At 42.4% G+C, this 14,825-nt stretch overlaps 1 protein-coding gene across 1 annotated transcript in view; it reads right to left on the bottom strand.

Annotated features, from left to right (window-relative positions):
• The window catches only part of TSPAN31 (tetraspanin 31), a 30,717-nt gene extending 16,557 nt beyond the window's left edge, over positions 1 to 14,160 (bottom strand). The window contains exon 1 of the mRNA XM_081937662.1: positions 13,837 to 14,160. Coding sequence (XP_081793788.1) covers positions 13,837 to 13,899 — 63 coding nt within the window. The 5' untranslated portion in view covers positions 13,900 to 14,160. The remainder of the gene's footprint in view (positions 1 to 13,836) is intronic.
• Between the last annotated feature and the right edge of the window lie 665 nt (positions 14,161 to 14,825).

Here is a 14,825-nt window from a genome sequence, read left to right as displayed (position 1 = left end):
TGTGATCATGAGCTGGACGCTTGGCAACCAGCTCACACTTACCACACTGCAGCATCCAACAGTCACACGATCACAATTTGAGATCTTCCCTGCGTGGCTTCCCATAAGCAAAATCAATGGGGAAGTCGGTAGGGAAGGTCCTACAGGTTGCTCTGATCATTTGCTCACTCTCTCTCCAGTCTGCTGTCAGCCAGCCCTGGCTTCACTGCACTCGTGTCGCACAAGCCACTTGCACACCCTTTCCCATTCAGCACCAGGTGCCTGCCTTACTTGCCTGTCATTAAAGCACCCAGGACTTGCTTAACGACTTGTAGTCCTCACTTAACAGCAGCAGTTAAGCAGTGATGTAGTCGAGTGATATTGCTCTTTACAACCACATTGCTTAACAATAGAAATTTCAGTCCCTATTACTGTGGTTAACTGACAACTACCTACACTGTAGGTAGGTCCTACAGGATACTTTATACCCGATTTCAAATGCTTTCCAATATAAGCTACTGTATGTACTACTGTATATAAGCTACTGTATGTACTGCATAGGCCTGGGTGCTCTCTGAGCTTGGTTGCCTTCTATTGTCTTGGTTCTCTTCTACTGATAAGCTAGGTAAACTTGTTTTTAACCACAAGAAGTTGTCCAAGTAAGGGGAAAGGACACAGAACAGAAATGTGGCAAATGCACTTCTCAAACAAGAATGCCAAGGGCAAGGTCTCTTCGATATATACAAAGACAAAATATTGCTCAGGCATGTAGGTCCACATGCATCATAACAAGAACAGGGCACTGTCTAGTCATAAAGACAAGAGTATAACAGAATTGGAAGGGACCTTGGAGGTCTTCTAGTCCATCCCTATAACATTTCAGATAAATGGTTGTCAAATTTCTCCTTAAAAACCTCCAGTGTTGGAGCATTTACAACTTCTAGAGGCAAGTCGTTTCACTGATTAATTGTTCTCAATGTTAAGAAATTTCTCCTTAGTTCTAGGTGGGTTCTCTCTTTCCTTCATTAGCTTCCATCTATTTCTTCTTGTCCTGCCTTCAGATGCTTTGGGGAACAGGTTGACCCAGGGGCAAAATTCAACAGGTTCTAGGGAACAGGTAGCCGAAAATTTGAGTAGTTTGGAGAACCGGCAAAAACCACCTCTGGCTGGCCCCAGAGTGGGGTGGGATTGGAGATTTTGTAATATTCTTCCCCCAGGAGTAGGGAGGGAATGGGGATTTTGCAGGATCCTTCCCCTGGAGTCGCTGGGACTGGAGATTTTGCAATATCCTTCGCCTGCCACATCCACCAAGCCACAGAATTGGTAGTAAAAAAATTTGAATTTCACCACTGGGTTGACCCCCTCTTCTTTGTGGCAGCCCCTTAGATATAAGAACACTGCTATATATGAGCTATATAATTATTACAATGTACCTACCGTGTTTCCCCGAAAATACAACCTGTCCCGAAACTAAACCCTTGCCACATTTTTCGCGTGGGCAAAAATATAAGCCCACCCCCGAAAATAAACCCCCCCTCCGGCCAGGCAGAGCACGCCTCACTGACCTAGCGTTATTCCGAAAGCGCCAAGTCGCAGGAGCCGGGGAGGGAGCGCTCACGTTGCTTGCCGTCTTCGGGATACCGCTAGGTTGGGGAGTGGTGTTCTGCCTGGCCGAAGGGGAGAGTTGCCGGGCGGCTGCTCCCTTGTGAACTGGCTTCCGAAGAGCCGGGCACAGCCTCAGGGGCAAAGCAGCCATGAGGTAACCATGCTCACGAGCAGCCACCCGGCAAATCCCCTCTCCAGCCGGGAAGAGCGCCATTCACTGACCTAGGGGGTAATCCCTAAGGTGCCAAGCCATGTGGTGCTCTGCCCGCCCCCCAGCTCCCGTGGCTTTGCACATTCGGGATATCCCCTAGGTCAGTGCATGGAGCTCTGCCCGGCTGGAGAAGTGGGTTGCGCGAGCGCCTGTTCCGCTTGCAGCTTCACCAAGCCCTTGCCAGGCTCTCCCAGGCCACCGCCGCTGGCTGCTGCTGCCTGCCGCCGCTGCCCCGCTCCGCGCATAACTTCCAAACTTCAAAACTCGGGACCGAGTCTTCCAGCATCGGCCGCTCTAGGAGTGCTCTCTATGGCAGGCTGGCTGCCGGACAGAGAGTCTTCCGGACAGAGTCTTCCAGCATCGGCCGCTCTAGGAGTGCTCTCTATGGTGGGCCGGCTGCCGGACAGAGACTCTTCCGGACAGAGTCTTCCAGCATCGTCCGCTCTAGGAGTGCTCTCTATGGTGGGCCAGCTGCCGGACAGAGAGTCTTCCGGACAGAGTCTTCCAGCAGCCGGCCCACCAAAGAGAGCACTCCTAGAGTGGCTGATGCTGGAAGACTCGGCCCCGAGTTTTGGAGTTTGGAAGTTATGCTCGGAGCGGGGCGGCGGCGGGCGGCAGCGGCCAGCGGCGGCCAGCGGCGGTAGCCTGGGAGAGCTGCGCAAGGGCTTGGTGAAGCTGCGAGTGGAACAGGCGCTCGCGCAACCCCCTTCTCCAGCCGGGCAGAGCTCCATGCACTGACCTAGGGGGTATCCTGAATGTGCAAAGCCACGGGAGCTGGGGGGCGGGCAGAGCGCCACATGGCTTGGCACCTTAGGGATTACCCCCAGGTCAGTGAATGGCGCTCTTCCCGGCTGGAGAGGGGATTTGCCAGGCGGCTGCTCGTGAGCATGGTTACCTCATGGCTGCTTCGCCCCTGAGGCTGTGCCCGGCTCTTCGGGAGCCAGTTCACAAGGGAGCAGCCGCCCGGCAGCCCCAAAACAATAAGCCCTCCCTGATAATAAGCCCAAGGGCATATTTCGTGGGGCAAAAGAAAATAAGCCCCTGTCGTATTTTCGGGGAAACACGGTATATTGGAACTCGAATTCAGAAATGCCTCTGCAAGAAATAGGTGAAGCTATTTAAAAAGAGGTGAAATTTGATTCACACTGTGGGCTGGAAAACTATCCAATTTTTCTCTCAATATTAGCAATTCTTGCAACATTTTTGACATTGGAGGTTTGATAAAAGTCGACATCATTAAGAGGAGCGAAACACAAGAAGATACCAGTATATTTTAAAACAATAGACTGCTATTTGAAGTTTAAATATTATAGAATAATACTTGAAGTTTATTTATTTTATTTATTCAACTTATTGAATAACTTATACTTTATTCAATTAATATTGCTGCCAATCTCACCTAACTGACTCTGGGCAGCTTACATAATTAAATACAACGAAAATTAGAAATTACAGCCACTGAAAGCAATTAAAACAGTTAATTAGAACACTAATAGTAATTTGTAGGCAAGTCTGAGTTTGAAGGAAAAGCTACCATAGCTTCACAGTACAGTAGCAACTCAGGGGAATCTGACTTTCTAGGTGACCAATACTGGCTGTACTGGCAACTATCCAGTGTTGGGATTCAGCCAGTTCGCACCTATTCGAGAGAACCGGTTGTTAACTTTCTAAGCAGTTCGGAGAACCAATTGTTGGAAGAAATTTCCCTTTGTTTTTTTCCACTTTACAGGGCTAATCCTGTAAGGAAGGCAGGAAGGAAACATTCTGGTGTTGTTTCTAGCCTAATCTTTATTGCCCTGCTTACAGAAACTGCCTCTCCGGTTAACCCTTATTACATTGTAACAGCTAAGGAGAAGCGCCTATTGATGTGAGTGACGTTGAGTTGGCCACGCCCAGCCAGTCACATGACCACCAAGCCCCGCCTACCCAGCTGGTCATTAGAGCAGAGAACCGGTTGTTAAATTATTTGTATCCCACCACCGCCACTATCTATTATTAACCATCTATTAATCTAGCTTTTTCTGTGTGGGCAGGAAGGTAACAATAGTCAAACAAGGCCTAGGGACAAAATGAAGAAAGTAGATTTCATTTAAAGTGGCGAAGCTTAAGAGTCACATTAACTTTTTTTAAGCATTCGCAGTACACCACCACCAAAGAAAGTCTTTCATCCCATCTCTAACCTTCCTCTATTAGGAAACTCTATGGAGATTCTCGGTCATCCAGGTCATGGTTCTCCCCAAGATGCTTTTTTAAGAGCCAACTGGACTTCCTTTGTTTTCTTTGAAGATGTTTCGCTTTTCATCCAAGAAGCGAAACACCTTCAAAGAAAAACAAGAAAGTCCAGTTGCCTCTGGAAAAAAGCACCTTTGGGGGTCTTTTAGGATAGGTTGTTGTGAAGGTGGGTGTCTTGCAGTTCCAGAAGGCACTCAAGGAAGTAGATTATTTGGACTCTTTTAAATCAGGATTCAGATCTGGTTACAGCATTCAAATGGCACCGATTATGCTTGTCAACGATCTCTGTTGTGTTTGAGATGGGACCAGTACAGTACATCCACCCTGATCCTCCTTGATCTCTCATCAGCTTTCAATACTATGGATTATAGTTATCTTTCTGGACCAGTTCAGGGGACTGGAAGTGTGAGACACCGTAGAGCCGAAGTGGCGCAGTGGTTAGAGGGCAGCACTGCAGGCTACTTCAGCTGACTGCTAGCTGCAGTTCAGCACTTCAAATCTCACCGGCTCAAGGTCCATCTTGAATGCACACTTATGTGAAAATTGTTGGAGGCAATATGCTGACTTTATAAACCATTTGGAGAGGGCTGTAAAGGGGCTATGAAGCGGTATATAATTTTAAGTGCTATTACTATTGCTATTAAAGTGGTTTTTCTAGTTTCTCTGGAATCAGTTCCAGTCGGTGTTGACGGGATGGGGAAGTGGGAGGATTGAGCCTGATTCCCCCACTTTGTGGTGTTCGATCAGGGCTCTACCATATCCTACCTGTTTAGAATCTACGTGAAGCTGCTGGGGAAGGCTATCCATTGGCATAGGGTTATACTGTGTCATACGGATTATATATAAAATCATACATCTCTACTGCAGACTGACCAAGGGATGCTGCCAAGGTTCTTTCCCAATGTCTGGAGTCTGTGCAGGTTGGGTGAAGAACAGCATGCTTCAGTTCAACCTTGGCAAGACCAAGTAGCTACAGTGAGCACCTTAACCTTCCAGATCCTGAGATTTCCCATTTTTGGCTCTGAGTGGGGTTGCATTCCCTCAGACAGAGCTGGTTTGCAATTTGGGGATTTCTCCTGGACTCAGGGCTCCTGCTAAAAGAGCAGAAGGCTTCCCTGACTAGGAGAGCCTCTTCACAGCTCTTTGCCTTGTGTGTCAATTGCACCCATTTCTGGACTGAGAGGCCCTAGTGACTCATGCCTTATTGTCCACTGGTTCGATTACTATAATGCCTGCTCTTGAAGATGTTTCACAACTAGTCCAGAATGCAGCATCATGGATGTTTGGGAATATATCACAATATGCTCATGAATCACCTCTGTTCCATGAGCCACCGTGACTTACAGTAAACTTCTGGGTAGAATTCAAGATGCCGGCTGTCACTTACTTTACCACCTACACAGCACAGCATCAAGTTATTTCGGAGTCACCTGTCTCTCCCACCTCACAGAATTAGCAGGACTGACATGCTCCATGCCTATTCTGTTGGGCAGAGTTACCTTGTGGGATCTAAGCAGGGGTGGGATTGAAAAAAGTTAGCAACCAGTTCTCTGCCTGGTTGCTGGGTGGGCGTGGTCATGGTGGGCGTGACCTACTTGGCCTCCTGCACCACGGTGGGAGGGGGCGTTTTCGCTCTCCCCAGGCTCCAGAGGCTTTCCCTGAACCTCCAGAAGGGCGAAAACAGCCTTCCTGGGCACCAGAGGCCGGAAAAGGCCCGTTTTCAGGCTTCCGGTACTTCTGGTAGGCCCGTTTTTCACCCTCCCTAGGCTCAGGAGACTTTCCCTGTGGCTCCAGAAGAGTGAAAACGGCCTCCCACGGGCTCTAGAGTCCCTCTGGAGGCAGGAAACAAGCACGTTTCCAAACTTTTGGGAGGCCTGTTTTTTGCCCCCTCACAGCCCTTACAATGCACTTACCTGGCATTATAAACGGACCACATGGAGACCCCTGGGAAGGCGGAGTGGGCGGGGTCATCCAGTCCTTGCAACAACCAGTTCAGCGAACCAGATGCAAAATTAACATCCAGTTCACTTGAGCCGGTGCAAACTGGCTGAATCCCACTCCTGGATCTAAACGTTTTCTCTGCTTCGGCGCCTGTTCTAAGGAACAGCATCTCTTTAGAATATGGATGGCCCCACTCTGTTGGACTTTCACAAAGCATTAAAGGCCTAGACCTTAAAGGCTTTTATACCCTCAGAGAGAACTAGTATTAGAATGCTGTACCATTGGGGTTCCACCCCAATTTTGATTCCTAAAACAAGTAATCACTTTTTCAAAAAATGCTGGAAATATAATGACCCATAGAGAACAAGGATGATGTATTGGTATGTGAGAATGAGGCAGGGTGGGGCAGAGATGCTACCTAGGGAACAATTGGATAAGAGAAGACGGAGCCTGCAGATACACAATTGGCAAAGAATTCCAGGACCCACCCAACAACTTTTCAAAACTTTTTAACAGTGGGATAGTGTGATATTTGTACTTTCAGACTTACAAGACCCTATTCCAGGTGATCCTCAAGATACGACCACAATTGAGCCCAGAATTTATGTTGCTAAGTGAAAAATTTGTTAAGTGAGTTTTGTCACATTTTATGATTTTATTTGCCACATTTGTTAACTGAATCACTTCCATGGTTAATGTAATAATGTGGTTGTTAAGTGAATCTGGCTTTCCCATTGACTTTGCTTGACAGAAAGTCGCAAAAGATGATCACATGACCCCAGGACACTACAACCTTCATAAATATGAATCAGTTGTCAAGCATCTGTGTAGGTTTCAGAAATCAATCACAGCAGTTTGTGTCCAAAATATCTGTCTGCCTTCGCAGAGTTTATTTGGCTTTTATATAGTTTTTACAAGCAAAGCACAGAGCAACAACATATTGTTTTGGTTTATTCCCCCATTTCTTCCCTAGTGAATCCAGAATGCTATTCAGGCCAAGGTTGACTCCTGCCTTTGCTCGGTGAGATAGTGGGCTAAAAGATAACCGGCTGTGCGTAACCTTTCCTTTATTCCCACATCTGGTTCTGCTAATTAGGTGAGCTTGTAGGTATCCAAGATAACCAGCTACTGAGATCATGGTAGCTTCCTACACATGTCTTTACGTAGCCTTACCTCTCATTCCTTCACATCTGAATGTAAATCACATGTCCATGGGAGATGCTGCAATGGGCGTTAAGTGCGAAAAATGTTCATAAATCACTTTTTCCAGTGATGTTGCAACTTCAAACGGTCACTAGATGAACTGCTATAAGTTGAGGACTACCTGTATTCTAGCCTTATAATAATTACCTCATAGGGTTGACATTTCCTGTAAGACTTACCTGATAAGGCTAATGACCATGACAGAATTAATGCAGTAACTAAGTGTAATTATGCAATAAACAATAAGTAAGTGGAGGCAGAGGGTATGATTGTACAATATGGCTGCAGGGATGCCCAAAAAGGAAAATAATGTCATCATTCTCAGTAAGATGTTTGCAACTTGTGAATTGGGAAAGAGAAATTTAACTCTCTCCCTTCCCCACAGACTATACAGATAATTGTCGACTTACAACAGTTCATTTAGTGACCATTCAAAGTTACAACGGCACCGAAAAAAGTGACTTATGATCATTTTTCACACTTACAAACTGCACCTTCCCATTGTCAAGTGATCAAAATTCAGGCGCTTGGCAACTGACTCAAGGTTATGACGGTTGGGGTAATGTTACTACTTTTTGCAACTTTCTTACAAATAAAATCAATGGGGCAGCCAGGTTCGCTTAACAACCATGACACTAACTTAACAACTGTAATGATTCACTTAACAACCCAACTTAACAACAGAAATGTAGGGCTCAATTGACAAGGACTATCTGTACTATCAAAGATTTCCTATCCATTATTCTGTCCGATAATTATATTTTAGGCCTGGTTACTAAGATGGGTCAGTCTTTGTGTGAATCAACTTGCATATTTTAAAATTTCAAAAATATGTGGATATTCTGGTAGCGATGATTCAGGAAGGAGGCTCACATATAAATAAAATGTACAAGTTATGCTTTACCCACTTAATCAGAATGTTGGGATTATTTTTAAATCTTGCACGTTATAGTACCATTTTTGAGACAATTATTTATATATTTATTTATATCCATTTGGGGTTTTAACCCTTTGTTAACCTAGAGTTACTGCTGTGACACCAGATAGCTATATAAACTATATGAACAAAATTTTAACCTAGAAGATAGCATTAAGTCTAATGAATAGTAAATTTAAAAAGCAGATTTTGATTGAAAATCAGAAGAATTTTAGCAGTATATAACATTTTCAGCGTAGGAGATATTCAATCTATTACTAAAAAAGCCAGGCTTTGAAGAATGTAACAGTTCTGAAATTTCTGAACTAAGTAGGAAACAGAGGGGAAGGAACGTGTTAATTTTCTTTTTTAATATAGTAATTTTATTAAAAATTGCAATTAAAATATAAAAACTAGACAAAAATTAAAGAAAAATAGAAAGTGCGCAAATAAAAATGAGAAAAATTGAATGGAAAGAAAAAATAATCAAGAAAAAGAAATACATAAAGACCTAATCCCAAATATAAACAATTTTAGTATCTTATCGCCTTTGCTTAAAATTCAAATAATCTTTTCTTTCTACATCCCATATCTTTCAACAAATTCTTAAAACCTTGTCATTCAGTCCTGATCAGCAAGGTTACCAGAGATAGTAATTTTCTATTTCAACCTTGACCAAATACACTAATTTTACATTCCTTCCTTTTACTTTTAACAGTCTTGGTCTTTAGTCCCCAATGTCCTAGAACTTGATTTCTTTTTATTTATTTTTCTTTCTTTCTTTCTTTCTATCTATCATCTATCTATCTATCTATCTATCTATCTATCTATCTATCTATCTATCTATCTATCTATCTATCTATCTATCATCTATCTATCCATCATCTATCTATCTATCTATCTATCTATCTATCTATCATCTATCTATCTATCTATCTATCTATCTATCGAGGCAGACAACTGTTAAATTAATATTCTGAGTGCACTGTTCAAAAATATCCTTTAATATGTCCAATGTTAAAATATTTTGCTTCATTCTTATTAGTAAAGTCAAATATAAATGTTTTTCTCCTTTAATTGTATTATTTAGTTGTTTCTAGTTTCCTCCAGTATCCAACCTTCAAAGTCTGATCCCGTCATGTTTTTTTTAAGAGAACAAAAACATTTTCCTGTGGGAAAGGATTCTTTTAATTAATTATAAAATCTTATTTAAAATCAATCTGGCTCTTTAAATCATTTGTAACTTTTCAAAATCAAACTTCTAGTCACCTTTTGCTGTTTATTCCAAAATATTTTCTTAAAGTTCCTCAAACTTGTATTTAAAACTTTTTTTTGCTGAAGATTGGAGGAAACTCTCAGTGCTGTAAAATCTATAAATCCAAAGTCTTCTAATAACTGAAAAGCGGTTAACAAATAATTTCTTTAAGTAATTAGAAAAGGAAGCATGCAAACCCAAGTATCCTTTTGAAAGTACCAACTGTGGTTTTGAGCAAAAGGATGACTATTGTTTCTAGTCTCCAAGAGCTCTAAATCTGCTGCTATCTTGCATTCTCCTGACAAGGAGCAACTGTCTGGAGCACTTGTGGGTGATCTCAACTCATCTCAACTGGAAAGGAATTACAGAGAACTGATCTACTCGCCAGTTCTTCATTATGCTGCAACTGTAGGATCTGCTTTGAGTGGAATTTGCTACGGTATTTCTTCTCTGGAAATCTGAAGTGGGTTAGATTTTCTATCTATTCATCTGGTTTGTGGAAATGACAGGTAAATCTGCTACTTGTGGGTTTAGCTGCAACAATAAATGCTAGGCACTTGATTTCTTAAAGCAGCAAACAAACTGTAAAATTATTCAGGGAAATATACTAACCACATTTACTTTGATGCAGAAATATGTAAATACTTTGCTACAAACATTTGCAGGCGAGGCCCATTTTAGCTAAGATACTAGATACTCCATTAAATGAAGTTTTACAACATATCAACTTGTATCAAGTATAGCTATGTGTCAAAATAAATCTGTTGCTACAAAATAAATCTATGCTACAAATAAATTCATTTGACTGAAAAATATCAAATGCCTCTAAATTGTGTCTGAAGATACCGTAGTTATTGAAGTCATGAGTGGGGGACCAGAAGCCACCAGACCAATTGCAGTCAATGTGGCCATCTTCTTTGACATTTCCTTAATACTGTAATCCCATTCTTCTCTTTATTTTAGCTTTTTATCTGGGCAGCAGAGATTTATTATTTATTTATTTTATTTTATTAAATTTGTTAGCCACTCCCTCTCCACAAAGGGACTTGGGGCGGCGTACAATAAATAAAACACATATTATAAAAATTACACATTGTACACAGGAGGTATAAAACATAATACAATATTATAATAACATATAAATATTAAAATAAGTTAAATTAAAACCCCAATAGAGATTATAAGTTTAAAAAATTGCCAGGGGGAATAAAACAGAACTATGGTTGAGCCAGGCCTGCTAGTTGAAAAGGGTGGGTCTGTATTCAAACAGGTGGATTGAGGTGGATTTCAATTTTATCATTGGACAGTAGAAAATAAATAATTGGGGAAGGGGGTATAGTTGTACAAATCAGCTGCAGAGATGCCCATAAAGAAAAAGAATGCCTTCATCTTGAGTAATATGTTTGTGGCTTGTGAATGACAACTATTTTGACTCCCTCCCCACCATTATAATCTCAACGATTTCCTACCCACCATACTTTCTGATAATTATATTTTAGGCCTAGCCACTATGATGGATCAGTCTTTGTGTGAATCAGCTTGCATATTTTAAAATTTCAAAAATTATGTGGCCATTTGGCTAGAGGTGATCCAGGCTCATATATAAATAAAATGTATGAGCTGTGCTTTAGTCCCACTTAATCAGGACGTGAAACTTTTTGCTGAAAAAGGTCTTTAGTCTATTTTGAAAAGGAAGAACACACTCCCTATTTAAACAATGTACCAAGCATTATTTGATTTTTTCCCTGCCTTGCAAGTTCAAGCATCTGTATCTGTACTCAATATTTTTACTCAATATTGAGTACTCAATATATTTACACCTTACAATATTATATAATATTATATAATATACAATATTATGTAATAGCAATCTTCCAATATTTATTGGAATGACACAAAGAAGAGGGGTTCAACCTATTCTCCAAAGCACCTGAATGCAGGACAAGAACTAACAGATGGATACTTATCAGTCCCCTGGCGGGACTGGAGGCTAAATACATATGAGGAGCAGTTGCAGGAATTGGGTATGTCTAGTTTAATGAGGAGAAGGCCTATAAATGACATGATAGCAATGTTCCCATATTTAAGGGGCTGTCACAAAGAAGAGAAGGATCAACCTATTCTCCAAAGCACCTGAAGGCAGGAAAAGAACTAACAGATGTGCATTTATCAAAGAGAGATTGAACCTAGAACTAAAGAGAAATTTCCTGACAGAACAATTAATCAGCTTGCTTCCAGAAGTTGTGGGTGCTCCAACACTGGAGGTTTTTAAGAAGAGCTTTGACAAGCATTTCTCTGGAATGGTAGCTCCAGCATCTCCTGCTTGAGCAAGGAGTTGGACAAGAAGACCCCCCATGTCCCTTCCAACTCAATTATTCTGTCTGCTACTTATAGAAAAATGGTCAGGCAGATACCATTCTGTGTAAAGAAGCATTAATGATAGCTTGACCCAATGTTCTCTTCTGGCCATGATTTTCCACTGTATAGTTTGCAATATCTAAAGCACCAAATACATGTAATCTGCTTTGAGAGCAGTAACTCTGCTTTCAAAAATTTCTAATTGCATGAAAAATACAGCTGTTCTGTGAAAATGGAATCAAGTTATCCAACACAGAATCTGCCCCACTTCTTATGATTTTAAATAGGTTTCCTCAGTTATAAAGATTCTGTCCATTGATGCTGAATGCAACTTACATTATTTAAAATCAGTCTCAGAGTTTTCCAAAGTTCTTTCTTTCACCAGGATTCCAGCACTGCAAAATTTCTTACAGCGCAACATATAAATTCCAACAAATTCTTACTATCCATACTTAATTTACCTTAGGCCTCTTGTCTTTCTCAAAGGAAGGAGAAACATTCATTTGTTGATTTGTTAGGTTTATAATCTACCTTTGTGCAGCACACATAGCATTCCTTTCTCCCATTTCCCTATCACAACCATGTGAGGTAGGTTACATTGCAAGAGAGTGAGTGGCCCAGTTACCTAATAACTTCTGTAGCTGAGGATGGATTAGAATCTCAGTCTCCTTAATGCTAGTCTTGCATTTTTAAATAGAGCATTTTCTGTCACTGTACAAGGAAAACTATTAAAGTGCTATTAAACCAGTCATTTTCTGTTCTGCTCTTGTTTGAGCTAAGTATTGGTAATTCTTATTTCCTTAAAGTTTCCCAGAGATTCCTGCAGCGTAGCCAGAGACCCAATCAAATGACACATAATCTTTGTAACTTATTTACCAGATCTGACAAAACATAGGTCAGCAAACAAGAAGAGAAGGTTTGGTCAGTTGCTCGCAGTCAAGGGACATTTGAGGCAAGATTTCAAATTTGCAGAGCCAGGTTTTCTTAGGTAAATATCACAAGCTTCCCATTCTATGCAATCCTGACAGGACATATGTTTAGTCCAACTCTTCTGGGGCCAACCCATTACCCACACATCACCTTCCCCCAAAAGGCTTGCAAACAAAGTATGCAAGATTTATAGCTTCTCTTCTTACTATACTATAATTTCCTGGCCCATAAAAACAGTCAGACAAAACAAATCTCCCTTTTTCCTACCATGCATTCTCTCACAGATTAATCTTAGCCTTTCTCCATCTGCTCTGCTCTTAGGGGACCACAATCCCCCTCAACATTTCCTGCCATATTATTTAGAAATTCTGGAGACTATACAGGCAGTCCTCGACTTACAACAGTTCATTTCGTGACCGTTTGAAGTTGCAACGGCAGCAAAAGTGACTTATCAACATTTTTCACACTTATGACCGTTGCAGCATCCCCATGGTCACACGATTTACACTCGGCTGCTTGACAAACGGTTCATATTTAAGACAGTTGCAGCGTCCCAGGGTTATGCGATCATCTTTGCTGAGCTTCCAACAAGCGAAGTCAATGGGGAAGCCAGATTCACTCAACCACCGTGTGTGGCTAATTTAACCACTGCACTGATTCACTTAACAAACGTGGCGAGAAAAATCGCAAAATGGGGCAAAGGTGTTTGAACAAATTACCCCCCCCCCCCTTAGCAACATAAACGCTGGGCTCGGTTGTGGTCGTAAATCGAAGACTACCTGCATTCCAACACAATCGAAGGTCACCAGATTGGGGCAACTGCTCTACGCAGAAGCAGTGAGGTCATCCCTTCACCCAGCTCTTATTTATTTTCCTCTAAAAATTACCTCCAGCTCCCTTCCAACACACACACATCCCCATCCTCAAGAATACAATCAGAAAAAGACCTGGCCAGATATTTTGGCCCCCAAATCCAAGCTCCTACCGGGGCACCCAGCAATCCCATTATGGGTGGGGTTCTCCCCACTCCCCCACCCCCATCATCATGCGCGCACAAACACACATACGCGCGCACACACACAAGCTTTCCTCCCCCTGGATCTAGCCCCCCCTCCCTTTCCCTCCATAGGAACTCCACGCTCTTCTCCTTTCCAAGCTACGTCCGGGAAGAAGCAAAGCAGCCGTCCCTCCGGTTGTTATACTCACCACGTAAACGACGTTAAGGGCGCACAGAGCATTGCGTGAGCAGGCGAAGCCCCCGCAAACCATGTTTTCCGAACAAGGAGGAACAAAGCCCACTCGCCTCTGAAAATGCCGAACTGAGACTTCCCTCCCGCCCCCCGAAGGGGCAGCACCCGCGGACACTACCCCTTTAAATCCCGGCCTGCCTCCACCGCGCTTGCGCACCGATACTCAGTGCTGCCTGCCGGTTCGGCGTATTCTCTCGATAGAACGCCTGCACTCATCCGCCGCAGGCGCAGGCGCCCTTGGAGTGAGACGCGCTGCCCCTGGGGAGTCGGTCGTCTCCATCCGGGTTCTGAAGTTAAAAAAATACGGAAGATGCGTAACTCAACCACAGAGATGAGCTTTTGAAAAACAATGACGTGACGTCGTCGTTACTTCCGGTTGTAGGCTGCCATTTTCAGGGGCGGCGGGTTGTTGAGTTTGTCTGGCTTAATGGAGAAAGGAGACTTTTTATAACGTGCCTTGTTTTATAGTCCATTGAAAGAGTTTATATTTCTTTCTTAGGTGATATTCCACTCATTCAAATGGGAAAGTAGCATCGTTCTGCTGTGTAATGTTTGAATATTTTCTGCGGTGATGCAACCGTTTCCCGAAATGCTCCCATGGGGCCTTTTGCAGCAGAATTGAAGATGATTGTGATGCCTTAAAACCCTCAAAGACATTTTTTGTCCCTTGAGTTTCTCTAGGTCATCAGCTCAGTAAACTCTGTTTAATAAATTTTTAATATAAACTGTAGCGTTTTTAAACGTTAAAAAAATTGGGCTCCAAATGTTCTTATATAAAAGAAGGGGGCGTTTCGTACATACAATTAAGAATGGAGCTGTGTAAATTTATTCCTGAATAAATTCAATGCTGAGGGTAATGAAAGGGTTACACAGATGTTTACAAGAAAATGCATTGCACGTGGTTTGGGAGTAAGTCATTAAATTGGGCTAACTTCAAGGTATAAT

This window comes from Natrix helvetica, assembly GCF_964273705.1.
Source record: "Natrix helvetica genome assembly, chromosome: 1".
NCBI lineage: Eukaryota > Metazoa > Chordata > Lepidosauria > Squamata > Natricidae > Natrix > Natrix helvetica.
This window is presented reverse-complemented; position numbering and strand designations above follow the sequence as displayed.